This window comes from Onychostoma macrolepis, chromosome 19 (assembly GCF_012432095.1).
Source record: "Onychostoma macrolepis isolate SWU-2019 chromosome 19, ASM1243209v1, whole genome shotgun sequence".
Lineage (NCBI taxonomy): Eukaryota > Metazoa > Chordata > Actinopteri > Cypriniformes > Cyprinidae > Onychostoma > Onychostoma macrolepis.
In genome coordinates, this window is record NC_081173.1 from 16,989,946 (window position 1) to 17,004,314 (window position 14,369).

Consider the following 14,369-nt stretch of genomic DNA (forward strand, 5'->3'; position numbering starts at 1 on the left):
AATGAAATCTAATTAGCAATAAAATCTAATGTGTACCCAAACACAAATCTTGCAGAGGGTCTAGATGAGTCAATCAAAACACTGAAGTACAAAACAAGTATTTCAGCTCTCTAAGTTACCACACTTTTTAAAAAAGAAAGTGTGACTGTCATTGCATTAGAAAACTAATTCCAGAACCAAGTAGTTTGTAACACAATATGTAGGATAAAATGTTCAAGAATCAGACTCAAACTGCACTTGCCTTCATACATCCAACAACCAGGTTCAGTGGGGTCATCAGACTTAATCCCAATTTTGAAACACCTTTTGTTTTCAGACTTTGTATGTAATGTAAATAAACCCATAACTCCATGGCGATGGAGAGCCGATCCACTGGAGGGCGATACACTTTAAATCTGATTTGAAAGCCACGTTCTCCTGTGACGTAATCCTGTCCGTTTCAGTATGGCAGGCAGGCCCTTATCTAGAGGTCTCTGTAAATAACGACATTTATACGGTGTATTCAGAACTAACAGTCGGGTTTATGTAGTGATCGGTGATCGCTGGCCGTTCAGTGTTTCAGAGACCCTCTCGTGGGGGCGTCCTCGGGCGGTATGTTTTGGGGTGAGTACTGCGTGTTCCCTGCTGATGTGGACCGTGTTTAGTTGGAGCTTATCACACTTTCTCTGTTTACGAAACTCGTGAGCTCATCACAGATGCTACTTCTGTATTCGTGTGTGTGTCCCTCAGTCGACGGTGAGCGAAGTCAAGTCATTTGTTACGCGGCGGAACTTGTTGTTTCTTCGTTTTTGTATCAAACACTACATTTATGTTGATTTAACGGTAGGTGTTTTCCAGTTATAAGACTGATCTCAAAACCCCGTGAGATGTAAACACTGCTTTGATTCGATCATTTAATCAAATAGTTATACTTAAATGACATTACATTTTAAGTAGCTTTAACGTAGTTTACTACTTTTTGTCGGTAACTTCATGCTTGGCTTCGTTGTAACGTTAGTTTAATCGCGTTCCATTATGTGTAGCGTGTTAAACTACGGAGTTTCTTCCTCGGGGTTTTTAGCTTCTCTGCTAACGTAGTTTCCACTATAGTAGTAAAGTGATATATATTTTTTATTACTCTGTTTTCTTTAACATTTTATTTGTTTTGATTCATCACGTGAATAGCCTAGATAATGAGATTATGTCCATCTAGATCAGAAGTTGCTTTCAAATAGCCTGTCAGGCTAATGATACACGGGGCAGCTTTTTGAGCAATGTTGCTTGGGCACTCTCCCATTGAGGATGGGTAACAAACTTCTACCTGGATCATTTAGATCGGTCATGGGCCCTGTGTCTGGTTGGCATTTGACAGCAACATTGCCCAAAGTTGGCCGGTAGCATTGCTCAAAACGTTGTCCCGTGTATCATCAGCCTCACAGTGTGAGTTTAGTGGTTATATGCCGTTCTGTGAACTCATTTTATTTTTCACGTGTGTCTTTGTAGGTACTTTGGATGTTTTACTGCTCTGAGGAATGAAACTTTACTATGAACGGGCAGTAAACCTCAGTTGTGTTACTATATAAACGCATGTGCACCAGAGCGATGGAGAGTGACTGTAGGATCCCTATGGCATGTCTGAGACCCCGGATCCTGGCCCTGCATGCTTTATTCTGGGGCTTAGTGTCTCTTAGGTGAGAAAATGACCATTGCCATAAGTGTTTTTCTTCTAATGCAGAGTAATGCGAAACTAAGCTTTGATCATGCTCATTCATTCCATGTTTAAACCTTTTTCTAGAGTGTTTGGAGCAGCTCTTCTTAGCGATGAGAAGGCAGCAGGTACTTAGAAAAATCAGGATTTCATTAAAGACTGTTCTCTAAAGTGTACTAGGTTCATATACTTGTAATTGTCCTTATGTTTTTATTTTGTAGTTACGGTGACAAAGGCAGTGACGGCACCATGTTGGCAGCTGGAGGAGTTTGTGGTCGCTAAAGAGTGCAGTGCATGCGAAGGTTTGCAATCGGTGAGGCCAGGGTACACACACACAATTGTTCTAAAGTTTTTATTTTTTATATTTGTAATAAAAAAAGGTATTGTATGCTAACCGAGGACACATTGATTATTTACAATATTACAATTGAAAATAGCTGTTTTCTCTTTTAATATATTTGAAAGTGTCATTTATTGCTGTGATGGCAAAGCTGAATTTTCAGCAGCCATTACTCCAGTCTTCAGTATCACATGATCCTTCAGAAATCATTCTAATTACACTAATAAACACTATTATTAGTGTTGAGAACAGTTGTGCTGTTTAACAACAGCATTTATTTAAAATATTAATATTTTGTAACATTCTAGAACTCTTCAATGTATAAATTGTGTACACATACACGCACGCATACAGTGGGGCAAAAAAGTATTTAGTCAGCCACCAATTGTGCAAGTTCTCCCACTTAAAAAGATGAGAGAGGCCTGTAATTTTCATCATAGGTATACCTCAACTATGAGAGACAAAATGAGAAGAAAAAAAAATCCAGAAAAATCACATTGTAGGATTTTTAAATAATTTATTTGCAAATTATGGTGGAAAATAAGTATTTGGTCTAACAAAATTTCATCTCAATACTTTGTTATATACACTTTGTTGGCAATGACAGAGGTCAAACGTTTTCACACACTGTTGCTGGTATTTTGGCCCATTCCTCCATGCAGATCTCCTCTAGAGCAGTAATGTTTTGGGGCTGTCGCTGGGCAACACGGAATTTCAACTCCCTCCAAAGATTTTCGATGGGGTTGAGATCTAGAGACTGGCTAGGCCACTCCAGGACCTTGAAATGCTTCTTACGAAGCCACTCCTTCGTTGCCCGGGCGGTGTGTTTGGGATCATTGTCATGCTGAAAGACCCAGCCACGTTTCATCTTCAATACCCTTGCTGATGGAAGGAGGTTTTCACTCAAAATCTCACGATACATGGCCCCATTCATTCTTCCGTTTACACGGATCAGTCGTCCTGGTCCCTTTGCAGAAAAACAGCCCCAAAGCATGATGTTTCCACCCCCATGCTTCACAGTAGGTATGGTGTTCTTTGGATGCAACTCAGCATTCTTTCTCCTCCAAACACGACAAGTTGAGTTTTTACCAAAAAGTAAAAACTCAACTTGCAATCCTCTTCTGGATCATCCAAATGCTCTCTAGCAAACTTCAGACGGGCCCGGACATGTACTGGCTTAAGCAGGGGGACACGTCTGGCACTGCAGGATTTGAGTCCCTGGCGGCGCAGTGTGTTACTGATGGTAGCCTTTGTTACTTTGGTCCCAGCTCTCTGCAGGTCATTCACTAGGTCCCCCCGTGTGGTTCTGGGATTTTTGCTCACAGTTCTTGTGATCATTTTGACCCCATGGGGTGAGATCTTACGTGGAGCCCCAGATTGAGGGAGATTATCAGTGGTCTTGTATGTCTTCCATTTTCTAATAATTGCTCCCACAGTTGATTTCTTCACACCAAGCTGCTTACCTATTGCAGATTCAGTCTTCCCAGCCTGGTGCAGGTCTACAATTTTGTTTCTGGTGTCCTTTGACAGCTCTTTGGTCTTGGCCATGGTGGAGTTTGGAGTTGGACTGTTTGAGGTTGTGGGCAGGTGTCTTTTATACTGATAACGAGTTCAAACAGATGCCATTAATACAGGTAACGAGTGGAGGACAGAGGAGCCTCTTAAAGAAGAAGTTACAGGTCTGTGAGAGCCAGAAATCTTGCTTGTTTGTAGGTGACCAAATACTTATTTTACCGAGGAATTTACCAATTAATTCTTTAAAAATCCTACAATGTGATTTTCTGGATTTTTTTTTCCTTCTCATTTTGTCTCTCATAGTTGAGGTATACCTATGATGAAAATTACAGGCCTCTCTCATCTTTTTAAGTGGGAGAACTTGCACAATTGGTGGCTGACTAAATACTTTTTTACCCCACTGTATATATGTTTAGTGCTGTCAAGCGATTAATCATGATTAATCACATCTAAAATGAAAGTTTTTGTTTACATAATGTATGTATGTGTACTGTATATTTATTATGTGTATATATAAATACATACACATACATGCATGTGTATATATTTCAGAAAAGTTTATTAAATATGTTTAGCTATAATATACATTATATAAATATAAATATAGACATGGAAATAGATGTAAATATTTTCAAATATATAGTGTATGTGTGTGTATTTTACGACGGCGTTTTAGTGCCACGTTAAAAAATTTAAAAAAATCTAAGATTACGAGAATAAAGTCAAAATGTTTTGAGAACTTAAATCGTAGAAATTAAAGTTATAATATTTGTAAATATTAAGCCGCAAAACGTCTATTTAAATATGACTTCTGTGTGTCTCTGTGTTAATGTATGGCACAGACGCACGGGTTTGTTCACTACTCGTACAGAAGACCGCGTGACGCTTGCGGCGATATTAACGTCTGTCGTCTCACTAAATGAGGACATAAATACATGAACAACATCTCCAGAGCTGCTCTGAGAGTCACTTCATGAGCATTCGAGCGTTTAATTTGAGAAAAACTATCCTCACGGCAACCCGTCAAAATAAAAGTTTGGTTTCACTTGAAGACATTGGGCAGAACGTAATAGGCTACTACTACTAAAACTATTAAAACCTCATCTTTAAGGAATAATCATACAATGTCTTCAGTGTTATTATCAATATTAAATTCTTGATGACTGCTAGTTGTTTACTTATCTACTTGGCAGAATTCAAATGAGCCATTTTAATCTAGATTAATTCCAAGATTACAGTGAGATTAAGCTAGATTAAAAAAATTAATCTATGCCCACCACTAATATATATATATATATATATATATATATATATATATATGTGTGTATGTATATATGTGTGTATGTATGTACAGACAAGGTATACAAATATAGTGCTTGATAGCTCATGGATTGTGATTTGTTCCAGCAGTAGAACATTTCATTTTTGCAAATTAATGTAAAAGTTTCCTCTGCTTACCTTGTAAACCTGCTGTCATTTTTACAGAAAACTATACCAGCCTGCGGCCAAACAGGATTTGTAGAAAAGATCAACTGCACTAAATCTAACAGAGATGAATACAAGAGGTGAGTGGCTCTCCACCAAATATATGTATCCTATTTGTATCCCTCATGACTGGTTTTGTGGTCCAGGGTCGCACATACATTTATGCAAATTTTGCATATTGAGTCGTTTTGTTTTGTCTGCATGTTCTAAACCCACAGGTAATTTATTACATTCAATAAAAGAGTCACCGTGGCTTTCCCAATAGCTACAACTTAAATGTCTGTTTTGTGCTACTTTGCCCAAAAATGATTTTGTTCTCTGTGGTGGAAACACTGCTTCATTTTCGCAACATTCCACTTTGTTCTTTCCATGCAAATTAACTTCACAGTTTGGAAGGCAAAATGGCAAATGTTTATTTGGCTTACAATATTATTAATCCCACCTGCTAAAAAGTTATACTAATTTACTTCACTCTTTCTCTTTGTTTTCCATTCAGCTGTCGCTCTACCAAAATGGAGGAGCATCTCTTTTGGAAATTTGAGGGCGCAATGCTGGCTCTCACTGTTTTCTTTGCAATACTGGTGGTCGTTAGACAACGCTCACTTGACCGCCAAGCCTCAGACAAGGTTCGGCGACAGATAGAGTCTATTTAGTAGACCAGACTGTACTAAAAGTTAATGGGCCTGTGGCCTGGTGTTATAAACTCTCAGCAAAGGGCATAACCCCACAGTTCATGGAGGCTTCCAGGCTTTATCACTGGTTTCATCTTACTGGACGCACAAAGACAAAGCTCTGAATGGGCACAATGTGCTCTTACTCCCCAGACTGACATTACTTGTGGATGCTGCTTCTGTGCAGGACTTAACTAACTAGATGTGAATCTCAAGATCATCCCATCAAATCAGCAAACATTATGCAAGGCAGGAGTCTAGTCCCTATTTTGTAACAGAAGATGTACAGATCTCCGTACACCTGTTATTTCAAATGCTGTGAAGGTGGTGTGTGTTGAACAAAATATGGGTGTGTGTTGCATGTTTTCAATAATCCAAAAGCACATCAAGTATTTTCTCAAGCCGAGAATGAACTGTATGGTCAAAGTCTTGAAGATACGATTTTGTTTCATCACAATGGGTTTATGTTAGTCAGGCTGAGTTTCAGTGAATATCGAAGTTTTGGGGTTTGTTCATTTGGCTTCATTCATTTTGGAACACGCTACCGTTCATGAAATCACAGATGTCTTTTTCCTGACTTTCTCCAAACTGACACACTCGTCCATCCATTAACATCGACATGTTTGTTCCAGGAACATTAACAGTTATTTAATTAATCTTATATGTGCAGTTGCTGTTTGTTAAATCCTTATTTTCAGTATATACTTTTATAGTGTTTTTGACACGTTCTTTAGAGGCTTGTAGGTGCTCTTTATTAAAGTTTTAATTTTTTTTTTTTTCCCCTTTTCATTTATGACGTTTACTTTCAGTCTTTGCCCTCCTTAGTGAAAATAAATATTTTATATAAAATTGTGAGCAAACGTCTTGGTTCATAACGTCAGTCTCAAAAATACCAGCTCTGTACTCATATCTGACTGATATATGCAAGACTGCATTGTAGTGTATATTAAAACTGCTTGACTTGAAATGAAGAGGATGAGATGTACTGAAATCAACCCACCTTTTTATATTTTTATTATTTTTGTTTCTTTATTTTGCAAGCACTTCACAGCAAAATTCAATATTGGATCTGCATCTTGTTTATTGAAGGTGATATTCTGTGCCATCATCTTCAGAAAGACTTTACTCTCCTGGTTTTGGGTACAGAGGTACATTTCTATCTTTTCCCCATAAGTTTATTTACATTATGATTGGTTTGACAGAATAATGCCTTTTTATTAAGGCTGATTGGTGTGTTTTGTTTTTTTGTTGTTTTTTTAACTCCACAAGTTTAAAAGAAAACCATGTGAATTTGATTCAACTGTCCCATAACTGATTTTAATGATCTACTTAAAATGTAAAAGGTGTATTTTTATGAAAGACGAGTGACATTTCCTGTCCTGTGTTGATGATGAACTGAGGAATAAATGGGGAAAAAGCAATGGTCTGCCCTAGTTTGTCTGGTGTCGCATGATTCTGTCATGATGGAAAATGATGTACTGTGTGATGAAAGTTTAAAAAAAAAGAGGGTCACAAACTCCATAAAAAGAAATGAGTGCACTTTGATCCTTTTGGACAGGAGCAGATGTGGCCATGCTGAGAACGTGTCATCGCAGAACAGAACTTTGCTGTGTTACACTGAAGAGGAACAAAAAGACAAATGGTAAGAAATATTTCTCAACCGTGCACGTTTTTGCTCACTGACTTGAACCCAGAGTTTCCTACCCTGGGTTTTAAAAACCCGAGGGACTTGGAATTTTATAATTCCCATTAAAATAATGACCATTAAAATGTGTCACAAGTAAGAAAATAGTCTGCCCCTCAGAAAGTATGCTACTTTAAGAATTTGCGGTCTAAGTGTTCATCTGCCAAAAAAAAAAAAAAAAAAGTGGGAACTTATAGTACAAGCCATTGCTTTATTTTGTTGGGGTTTTTTTTTTAGTTTTTAGTTTTTTTCATGTGGTCTTTCTTCTTAAAGGGATAGTTGACCTAAAAATGAAAGTGTTTTGTATTTATTCACCCTCAAGTTGTTCCAAACGTGTATAAATTCATTTCTTCTGCTGAATACAAATGATGAAATTTTGAATAACGTTTCTAACTCAACAGGTAGCCATTGACATCCATAGTATTTATTTTCCATACTATGGAAGTCGTTGGCTACCAGCAATGTTTGTGTATAAAAACATCCTTCAGAGTATCTTTTTTCTGTTGAGCGGAACAAAGAAACTCATACATGCATGAAACAACTTGAGGGTGAATAAATAACACGTTATTGTTTATTTGAACTATCCCTTTAAATCCAAAATTATGTTATTTTCATGCAGAACGTACTCGACAGTCGTGTTTGTCAGCATACAGACTTATAATTTAAGAAAAGTGAAGTACCAGAATGGTTATCCTCCTCCTTTTCAGACGTCTGCATACGCCTGGAAGACGGTTGAACTTTCTCTTCAAAATGGGCACGACTTGTCTTTGAAGGTTTTCTTTATATTCGCTCACAGCTCTTGTCTGAAATCAACAGTAGGTTTAACCATTATCCAGCGACCTGCGGTGCACATTGCCTGCGCGCAGTATTTGCACTCACCGCTTCTGTGGCGTCGTCGGTGAACGGTCCGGTCGGTTCGTAGTCTGGCGGTCTTGAATCCACGCCGCTGATTTTAGAATAAATGTATACAGTACAGTGAAGCGCTACGAGAAGTATAGATAAATTTGACATTATGTTTTTATTACAGTCACGTAGGAGTGCTTCTAGTCGCGAGGGGTCCGGCACGAGTTCTCGCGCAAAGTCTTGTGGGACTTAAAAGGTCTTACCTGCTTCTACGTCACATTGATCACCCCTGCTGAAAGAGAGCGGGACGATGAGATTTCCGAGGATTTATCACGGCCATTATATGTAGATTTCCCTTCCCTCTGAGACATTTTTCTTCAATTCATATAACAGTGATTGGTGACCACATCATTTCCTGTGGACAGATCTCACAGCAGCCTAATCCTATTTGTTTCAAAGAGGATTTAAGAAACAGAATGAGTCTAGATCAGGCTTTTCAACCAGGGATCTGCTAGCTTTGTTTAACAATATATAAAGAATTATTTTTATAAGTATGATTCATCAGCGTTTTCAAGCAACGTTTCAGTAACCACAAAAGTTATCTTCCAAGTTTTGCGCTAAACAGACGCTCACTAATTCTTGTTTGCCTGAGAAGATTAAGGTAACCATAGCAACCGCGCGATTTCCAATTAATTAGTATGGGACTGTCACTGCATTAGTTAGCCTATAGGCTATCACAAATATAATTACAAACCGCTGACGCTTAAGATGACCGCTCGGAAGACAATTTTAGTAGCTCAAGAAGAACAGTTAAAGCTCAGTCTTTTGTTTACCAGTGATTAATGATTATTCAAATCGAGATTTTAGCCGTCGATCATGACACTTGTTAATCATCAGTAATCACCGCACCTGTAATGACTCACTTCAGACCTTGTTCTAAGAGTTTTTACGGTTTTTATTAAACAGTTACATTATAAACTCACAGAGAATGTATAACGTTACATACTTTCATTTAGAGTAGACAGTGTTCAGAAGGAATGAGCCTTAAAGACGTTTTAGTAACTTAAAATAAAAACAAACACACACAGACAAGGTTACAAACAAAACAACACCATCAGTACATCACCCATGTAATTTGACGCGTTAAATAGATGAGGTGTCCCAAGCATTGCTGTCAGGAGTTTCTTATCACAGTGCCTGAGAGAGAAGAGAGCTGCGCGAGCTCCATCAGTAGCAGCGCAAGAAGAAGGTGTTGCAGGCTGTTCCTCGCATGCAGTCACACAGTCGCCCGATGCGCGGTCCGTGCTTCATGGCGCAGCGCTCCCCCACATCACACTGAGGAACATGGTGCATCGTATTATATACTTGTATAGTCGACCTTTTTTACGTGAAGAAAACATTAAAAAAATGAATGAGTTTACCCTTGGAATGACGCTAGCTTTTTTCTCCACAGATATCCGATTGTCCTGATCTCCATCCAAAAGTTCATCGAGCGCCTCAGCCTAAAAACAATAAACGGCAAGAAAGCATGAATTTCGAAGACAGATTAGAAACGAGAATTTAAAGATTAATTTCTAAGCTATATTTATCCAAGCGAGTGAAACCTTAATAACAGCTATTTCTACTATGAAAATCGAAGTTACAGCGAATTTCATGCTTTCAAAGTGATGAACAGTTTCACTTGAAATTTCTGAACCCATTATAAGTAGAGAACTCGATCCTGATTTTTTACGCTGCTTACATACTGTTTTTCAGATGTAGAGGAAACTTTTTTTTTTGCGTCAACAGGTTGAAAATGTACTTGTTGAGTTATGCCATATACACTCTCGTTTATTCTCTTACCAGGTCTCTTTTGATGAACTGCTCCTCTTGCGCGCTCAGTCGGTTGTCCAGTGACGTCTGACCCCTGCAGACGCAGAGCAGCGCGAGGAAAACGCTCAGGTAAACCGCCGCGCGGACGCTGTCCATGGTGCTGAATGCTTTGGCGTCAGTAAAGGTAAAACTGAGAATTTAAAATACAAAATCGTTTTTCTTACTATTTTCTGTTTTAGCGATAACAGCGTTGAAAGTTTTCTCGGCGCTTGTGCTCTTGTTGCCTCTTTCTATTGCTTCGCTGGGTTGCTGGGAAACTTTCTCTATTTATACGATGTTCCTGCTACCTGATGTACGTATTCACGTAACGTCACTGCATCCGTTTTCAGTAGGCTGTTGTTTTTTTTAAGAACCAGCTGAGAGTCGGTTTGAATCAGAGATTATATCGCTTTGACATCCGTGCAATTTAAATCCGCTGTTTGTCCGCTGAGAGAATTTGTTTAATTTATTTATTGGCATGCAATTGTTTGAAATGACTGTGGTTGCATGTAATATTGCATCTTGTCCTCTTTGCTTAATGAAAAGAACACGGTTTCATTTAAGTACACAATCTTAAAAATAAAGATTTCAAGGGAAGAAATGTTTCATGTAAGATTCTTAATTAATCTAAATGCCAATCAAGACCCTTTTAAAGATCATTTTCAAGAGTGTAAAGTGAATTTAGGTAAATTGAGCAACAATGTGACATTAAGATGTCCAAAAGGGTCCCAAATTACCTTTAAGATCGTAAAGTACAATGTCTTTTCTCTCAGTATATTTTCTTCTCTCTCTCTCTGAAACTGCATAACTCCATAAGCGTGTCATTCATGTATTTAAAAGTCAGTATTGGCATTTTCTCTGTTCATTGTTGTATCAAACGTTCTGTGAGCCTTTAGCAGCAGTGAGCACAATAGTTAAAGAGTTGACAACAGTAAATGCTTGCTGTAAAAACATGAGCATCAATGAAAGGTTTTATGAATCACCTCTGTCAGTGGGCAGTCAATTCCACTGATGTCTGGAAGGTTACACACCTCTAATTGGCAATGGCAGTTCACCAATATATTCACCATACAATTAGTAGTCCTTGCCCATATATATTTACACACAGAATATTATCTATGTCCAGGTGTCACATTGGTTTGTGACCTATATTTCACAGTGCAGATGAAGGAAGTTGTCGTCATATTTTATTCTGCTGTACGTCTATGACCTAAATATCATCTGTCAATGCTCTTCAGAATAAAAATGGATCAATTTTCATCCAACACTGCCTTGTTCTGACCTTTTTATGCCAGGGTTTACTTGAAACGTGTGAAATGTTTTGTGACAACATTGTTTTTTTGGGGGGATGCTGTATGCGAGTATTTTGGCATCTTAAATGAATGGACAGAATGTTTCTGCAAAAAGTGCTGTGATGAAATGAAAAGTATAGGTCATTTGTAATCTCACAGATAATTTCTAAGAATTCTCTTAATTCTTACTCATTATTTCACTCTGGGGTTTTTCCCAGAACGTCCTGAGCAGACCATGACAGGATGAAGACAGCTTCTCGACAATGTCGTACATTCTGATTAGGTGCAGTCAGATGTCTGACATTTTCACCACCTCAGTGTGTCTCATTTCTCTGCTCTGGGGGAGTCACTCATCTTCTCAGCAGCTTGTAATTAAAGCTCTGCTTTTCTCGTTCCAAAGCTCACATTCTTGTGAAAACGGAAGAGTGGGAGCCATTAAAGTGAAGGTACAAATGTATTTATTTAAGTGTGAACATAAGAGTGGCTCATCCATACTAGATCTTCAAGACAAAAAGCATTAGTCTGTTGGGAATTCATCTTCACTTAATCAAGAGTTCAGTTCCGTCACCTTAAAGAAATGGTGAAAAATGTATTTGTCCTCATACCAGATGAGTTTGAGACTGTTTCTTCATATGTTTTCAACATACTATTGCTTTCTCCAGTGAAAAAGTCATCTTGTCTGAATCTTAATTGATCGTGGATTTTTGTGATTGTTTTATCAGTGGTTTGGACTCTCATTCTAACGGCTCCGCAGAGGATCCATTGGTGAGCAAGTGCTGTAATGATAAAGTTCTCCAAATCTGCTTTGATGAAGAAACAAACTCATCTACATCTTGGATGTCCTTAGGGTGAATCAATTTTAAGCAAATGGTCAATTTTGGGTGAATTAGTCTTTTAACAGAGCTGAGACTGCAAACTGATAAAACTGATATTTACTGTACTTAACACAAATTACATCTGATAATTTACATATCCTTCACTGAGAGGTGTGTGTGTGTGTGTGTGTGTGTGTGTGTGTGTGCGTGTGTTAATGTGTGCATGCTGATTGTTTGCTCCTTGCATTATTCAGCAGCGCTGGATCTGCCACAGATCCACATCTCTGGATTGTCAGACCATTACTCAACCCTTCACCTGGTTAGCACAGTAACCTTGTGGAGCACACGGAGGAGCCAGGTTTATACAAAATGTATGACCTGATGCATGTGCTCCAACGTCACAAATCAGTCCATGAATGTGAATGCCACTGTTGCATACAAACATGTGCATCTACGTGCATCCCATATTTGCCATTCAGATACAACAATAGATAGTGTCAAGGGTCCTAAATGCTCCTCTTGGGGTTGTGTGTGGATTTTGTGTTCCTTATCTACTACGAAAAGTTGCGTAGTAGTAATATGTAGCCATTATGTACCTTGTGGTGGTAAATAAGGTATAAAGATGTCCATTTAAAGTGAGAGTCTACCCAAAAATGAAGATTCTGTCATCATTTACTCACCCTCAAGTTATTCAAAACCTATATGACTTCCTTCTGTGGAGCATATACCAACCCATTTCAGTTCCCATTGACATCCATTGTTTTTTTCGTCAATGGGAACCAAAACTCTTTGGTTACCAACGTTCTTTAAAGTATGTTATTTTATGTTCCACAGAAAAAAGAAAGCCATATGGGTACGAGGGTGGGTAAATGTTGATAGACTTTTCATTGTTGGGTAAACTTTCTGTTTACGTTTACTGATAAGCTGCTAAAAGTATAATTTTAGCACATTTCTTTTTGTTGTTTCATACTAAAGAACCTTCAGACCAGAGCTTCAAATTAGCTTCGAGTAAACCTATGTGGAGCAAACATTTCTAACACTGATGATCTGATAGAATCAAATATGACTTGCCAAGAAAATGTCCAGAGTTAAGTCACATAATTAATTTGGCATCAAATAATATGAATCACAATGTAAACACATCACAGAATCCATTAAATAGTTTCAACAGACAGAATTTAACAGTTTTTAAAGGCAGGATGTGAAGAATGCATTGTGACCTCATCAGCTGAAGTGATGTTTTGTAACTGTTGCCAAGTCTCGCCAGATGTTTGCAAAATCACGTTTCTGATTCTGCTGGCTCATGATGGCTTTGGTCTGTTTGGAACAGAACTGAAACTGGTCTGACTGTGCACGGTGAGAGATGAAGAAAAACTCTCCTCATCTCTCCTTTTCCTCGCCGTCCTCAGCTGGTCTTTACCTTACGATTGTCAAAACTGATATGAAAGTGTTGATATGGAAACACAATGGGGCAGGAAAACAGAGAACATGACTGAAATGAATCATTACTGGAGCATGACCGTGAGTGCAAATGATCAGTTATACTGGATGAAACATCAGACTGGCTGTATAAACACACTGATTCACAAATTAAATGTAAAAAAGTAACATAACCGAGACTTTATTGGATCTTTCTTGATAACTTTGTTTAAATACAGGTTTCTATTAAATGATAGTGAAGTTAAAGACACACAACGAACCTCATTACACTGTGATTTAATGATTCAATGATTTAACACAAAAGAATCAACCTTTCTACATTAGGTTACACCAACAAAAGGCATTTTCACAGACAAGTCAGGCATAAATAGCTCCTTTAAAAGTAGCTTTTGTTTATCTGGTTCTTATTCATCCCAGTAGCACCAGTGGTTTTTAACTCTTTACTGACACTGATTGGCCTGGATGCATGAAATTGGTTTAGTAACGGATTCAAATCAAAGTTGCTGAGGTTTGTTTCGTCTCAACATCAGGTAATGCTTGTTTAGATATTTTATTTCTCACGCAATCTTTTTATACCGGGGAACAGCACACATGTACATCACTCTAATGCTGTTGTGTCTGTGGTATGTAGATTGTGTTTGTTGCTAAGTTGTTTGGTTTGATTTTTTCATTTAGATGCACCTTTACATTTATACTGTTGATGCACTTAAGCCACTGACTGAAAATGCTATATGAAGTTTTTGTTA

General features: G+C 38.1%; 3 protein-coding genes across 4 annotated transcripts; 1 reads left to right on the forward strand and 2 right to left on the reverse strand.

Annotated features, from left to right (window-relative positions):
* Window positions 1–407: 407 nt before the first annotated feature.
* Window positions 408–7,120, forward strand: jtb (jumping translocation breakpoint). 2 transcript variants are annotated; one of them, XM_058754600.1, is made up of 6 exons: window positions 408–603; window positions 1,483–1,670; window positions 1,775–1,815; window positions 1,909–2,000; window positions 5,028–5,107; window positions 5,524–7,119. In XM_058754600.1, exons 2-6 carry the CDS (start codon window positions 1,567–1,569, stop codon window positions 5,678–5,680), a joined length of 474 nt encoding a protein of 157 aa, XP_058610583.1. In that variant the 5' UTR covers window positions 408–603; window positions 1,483–1,566; the 3' UTR covers window positions 5,681–7,119. The 2 variants fall into 2 exon arrangements, with proteins under 2 accessions (XP_058610583.1, XP_058610584.1); XM_058754601.1 differs by lacking the exon at window positions 408–603 and adding an exon at window positions 670–822 and having other exon boundaries at window positions 5,524–7,120.
* Window positions 6,681–8,451, reverse strand: si:ch211-191i18.4 (uncharacterized protein LOC799350 homolog). Its single transcript, XM_058754602.1, has 3 exons — window positions 8,262–8,451; window positions 8,063–8,185; window positions 6,681–7,315 (listed from the first exon to the last, which is right to left on the reverse strand). Exons 1-3 carry the CDS (start codon window positions 8,391–8,393, stop codon window positions 7,208–7,210), a joined length of 363 nt encoding a protein of 120 aa, XP_058610585.1. The 5' UTR covers window positions 8,394–8,451; the 3' UTR covers window positions 6,681–7,207.
* A 714-nt stretch (window positions 8,452–9,165) lies between these two features.
* Window positions 9,166–10,415, reverse strand: cart4 (cocaine- and amphetamine-regulated transcript 4). Its single transcript, XM_058754231.1, has 3 exons — window positions 10,068–10,415; window positions 9,647–9,727; window positions 9,166–9,560 (listed from the first exon to the last, which is right to left on the reverse strand). Exons 1-3 carry the CDS (start codon window positions 10,191–10,193, stop codon window positions 9,453–9,455), a joined length of 315 nt encoding a protein of 104 aa, XP_058610214.1. The 5' UTR covers window positions 10,194–10,415; the 3' UTR covers window positions 9,166–9,452.
* Window positions 10,416–14,369: the final 3,954 nt, after the last annotated feature.

Bases quoted from the DNA above. Each gene is read 5' to 3' on its own strand.
- jtb (XM_058754600.1), top strand. From the start codon at position 1,567: ATGTGCACCAGAGCGATGGAGAGTGACTGTAGGATCCCTATGGCATGT. The intron at 2,001-5,027 runs GTGAGGCCAGGG...TCATTTTTACAG, and splicing joins CATGCGAAGGTTTGCAATCG to AAAACTATACCAGCCTGCGG. The intron at 5,108-5,523 runs GTGAGTGGCTCT...TTTTCCATTCAG, and splicing joins AACAGAGATGAATACAAGAG to CTGTCGCTCTACCAAAATGG.
- si:ch211-191i18.4 (XM_058754602.1), bottom strand. From the start codon at position 8,393: ATGTCAAATTTATCTATACTTCTCGTAGCGCTTCACTGTACTGTATAC. The intron at 8,186-8,261 runs GTGAGTGCAAAT...TGTTGATTTCAG, and splicing joins CCGACGACGCCACAGAAGCG to ACAAGAGCTGTGAGCGAATA. The intron at 7,316-8,062 runs GTACTTCACTTT...GTTCCTCTTCAG, and splicing joins GGAGGAGGATAACCATTCTG to TGTAACACAGCAAAGTTCTG.
- cart4 (XM_058754231.1), bottom strand. From the start codon at position 10,193: ATGGACAGCGTCCGCGCGGCGGTTTACCTGAGCGTTTTCCTCGCGCTG. The intron at 9,728-10,067 runs GTAAGAGAATAA...TATTGTTTTTAG, and splicing joins AGTTCATCAAAAGAGACCTG to GCTGAGGCGCTCGATGAACT. The intron at 9,561-9,646 runs GTAAACTCATTC...CATGTTCCTCAG, and splicing joins AAGCTAGCGTCATTCCAAGG to TGTGATGTGGGGGAGCGCTG.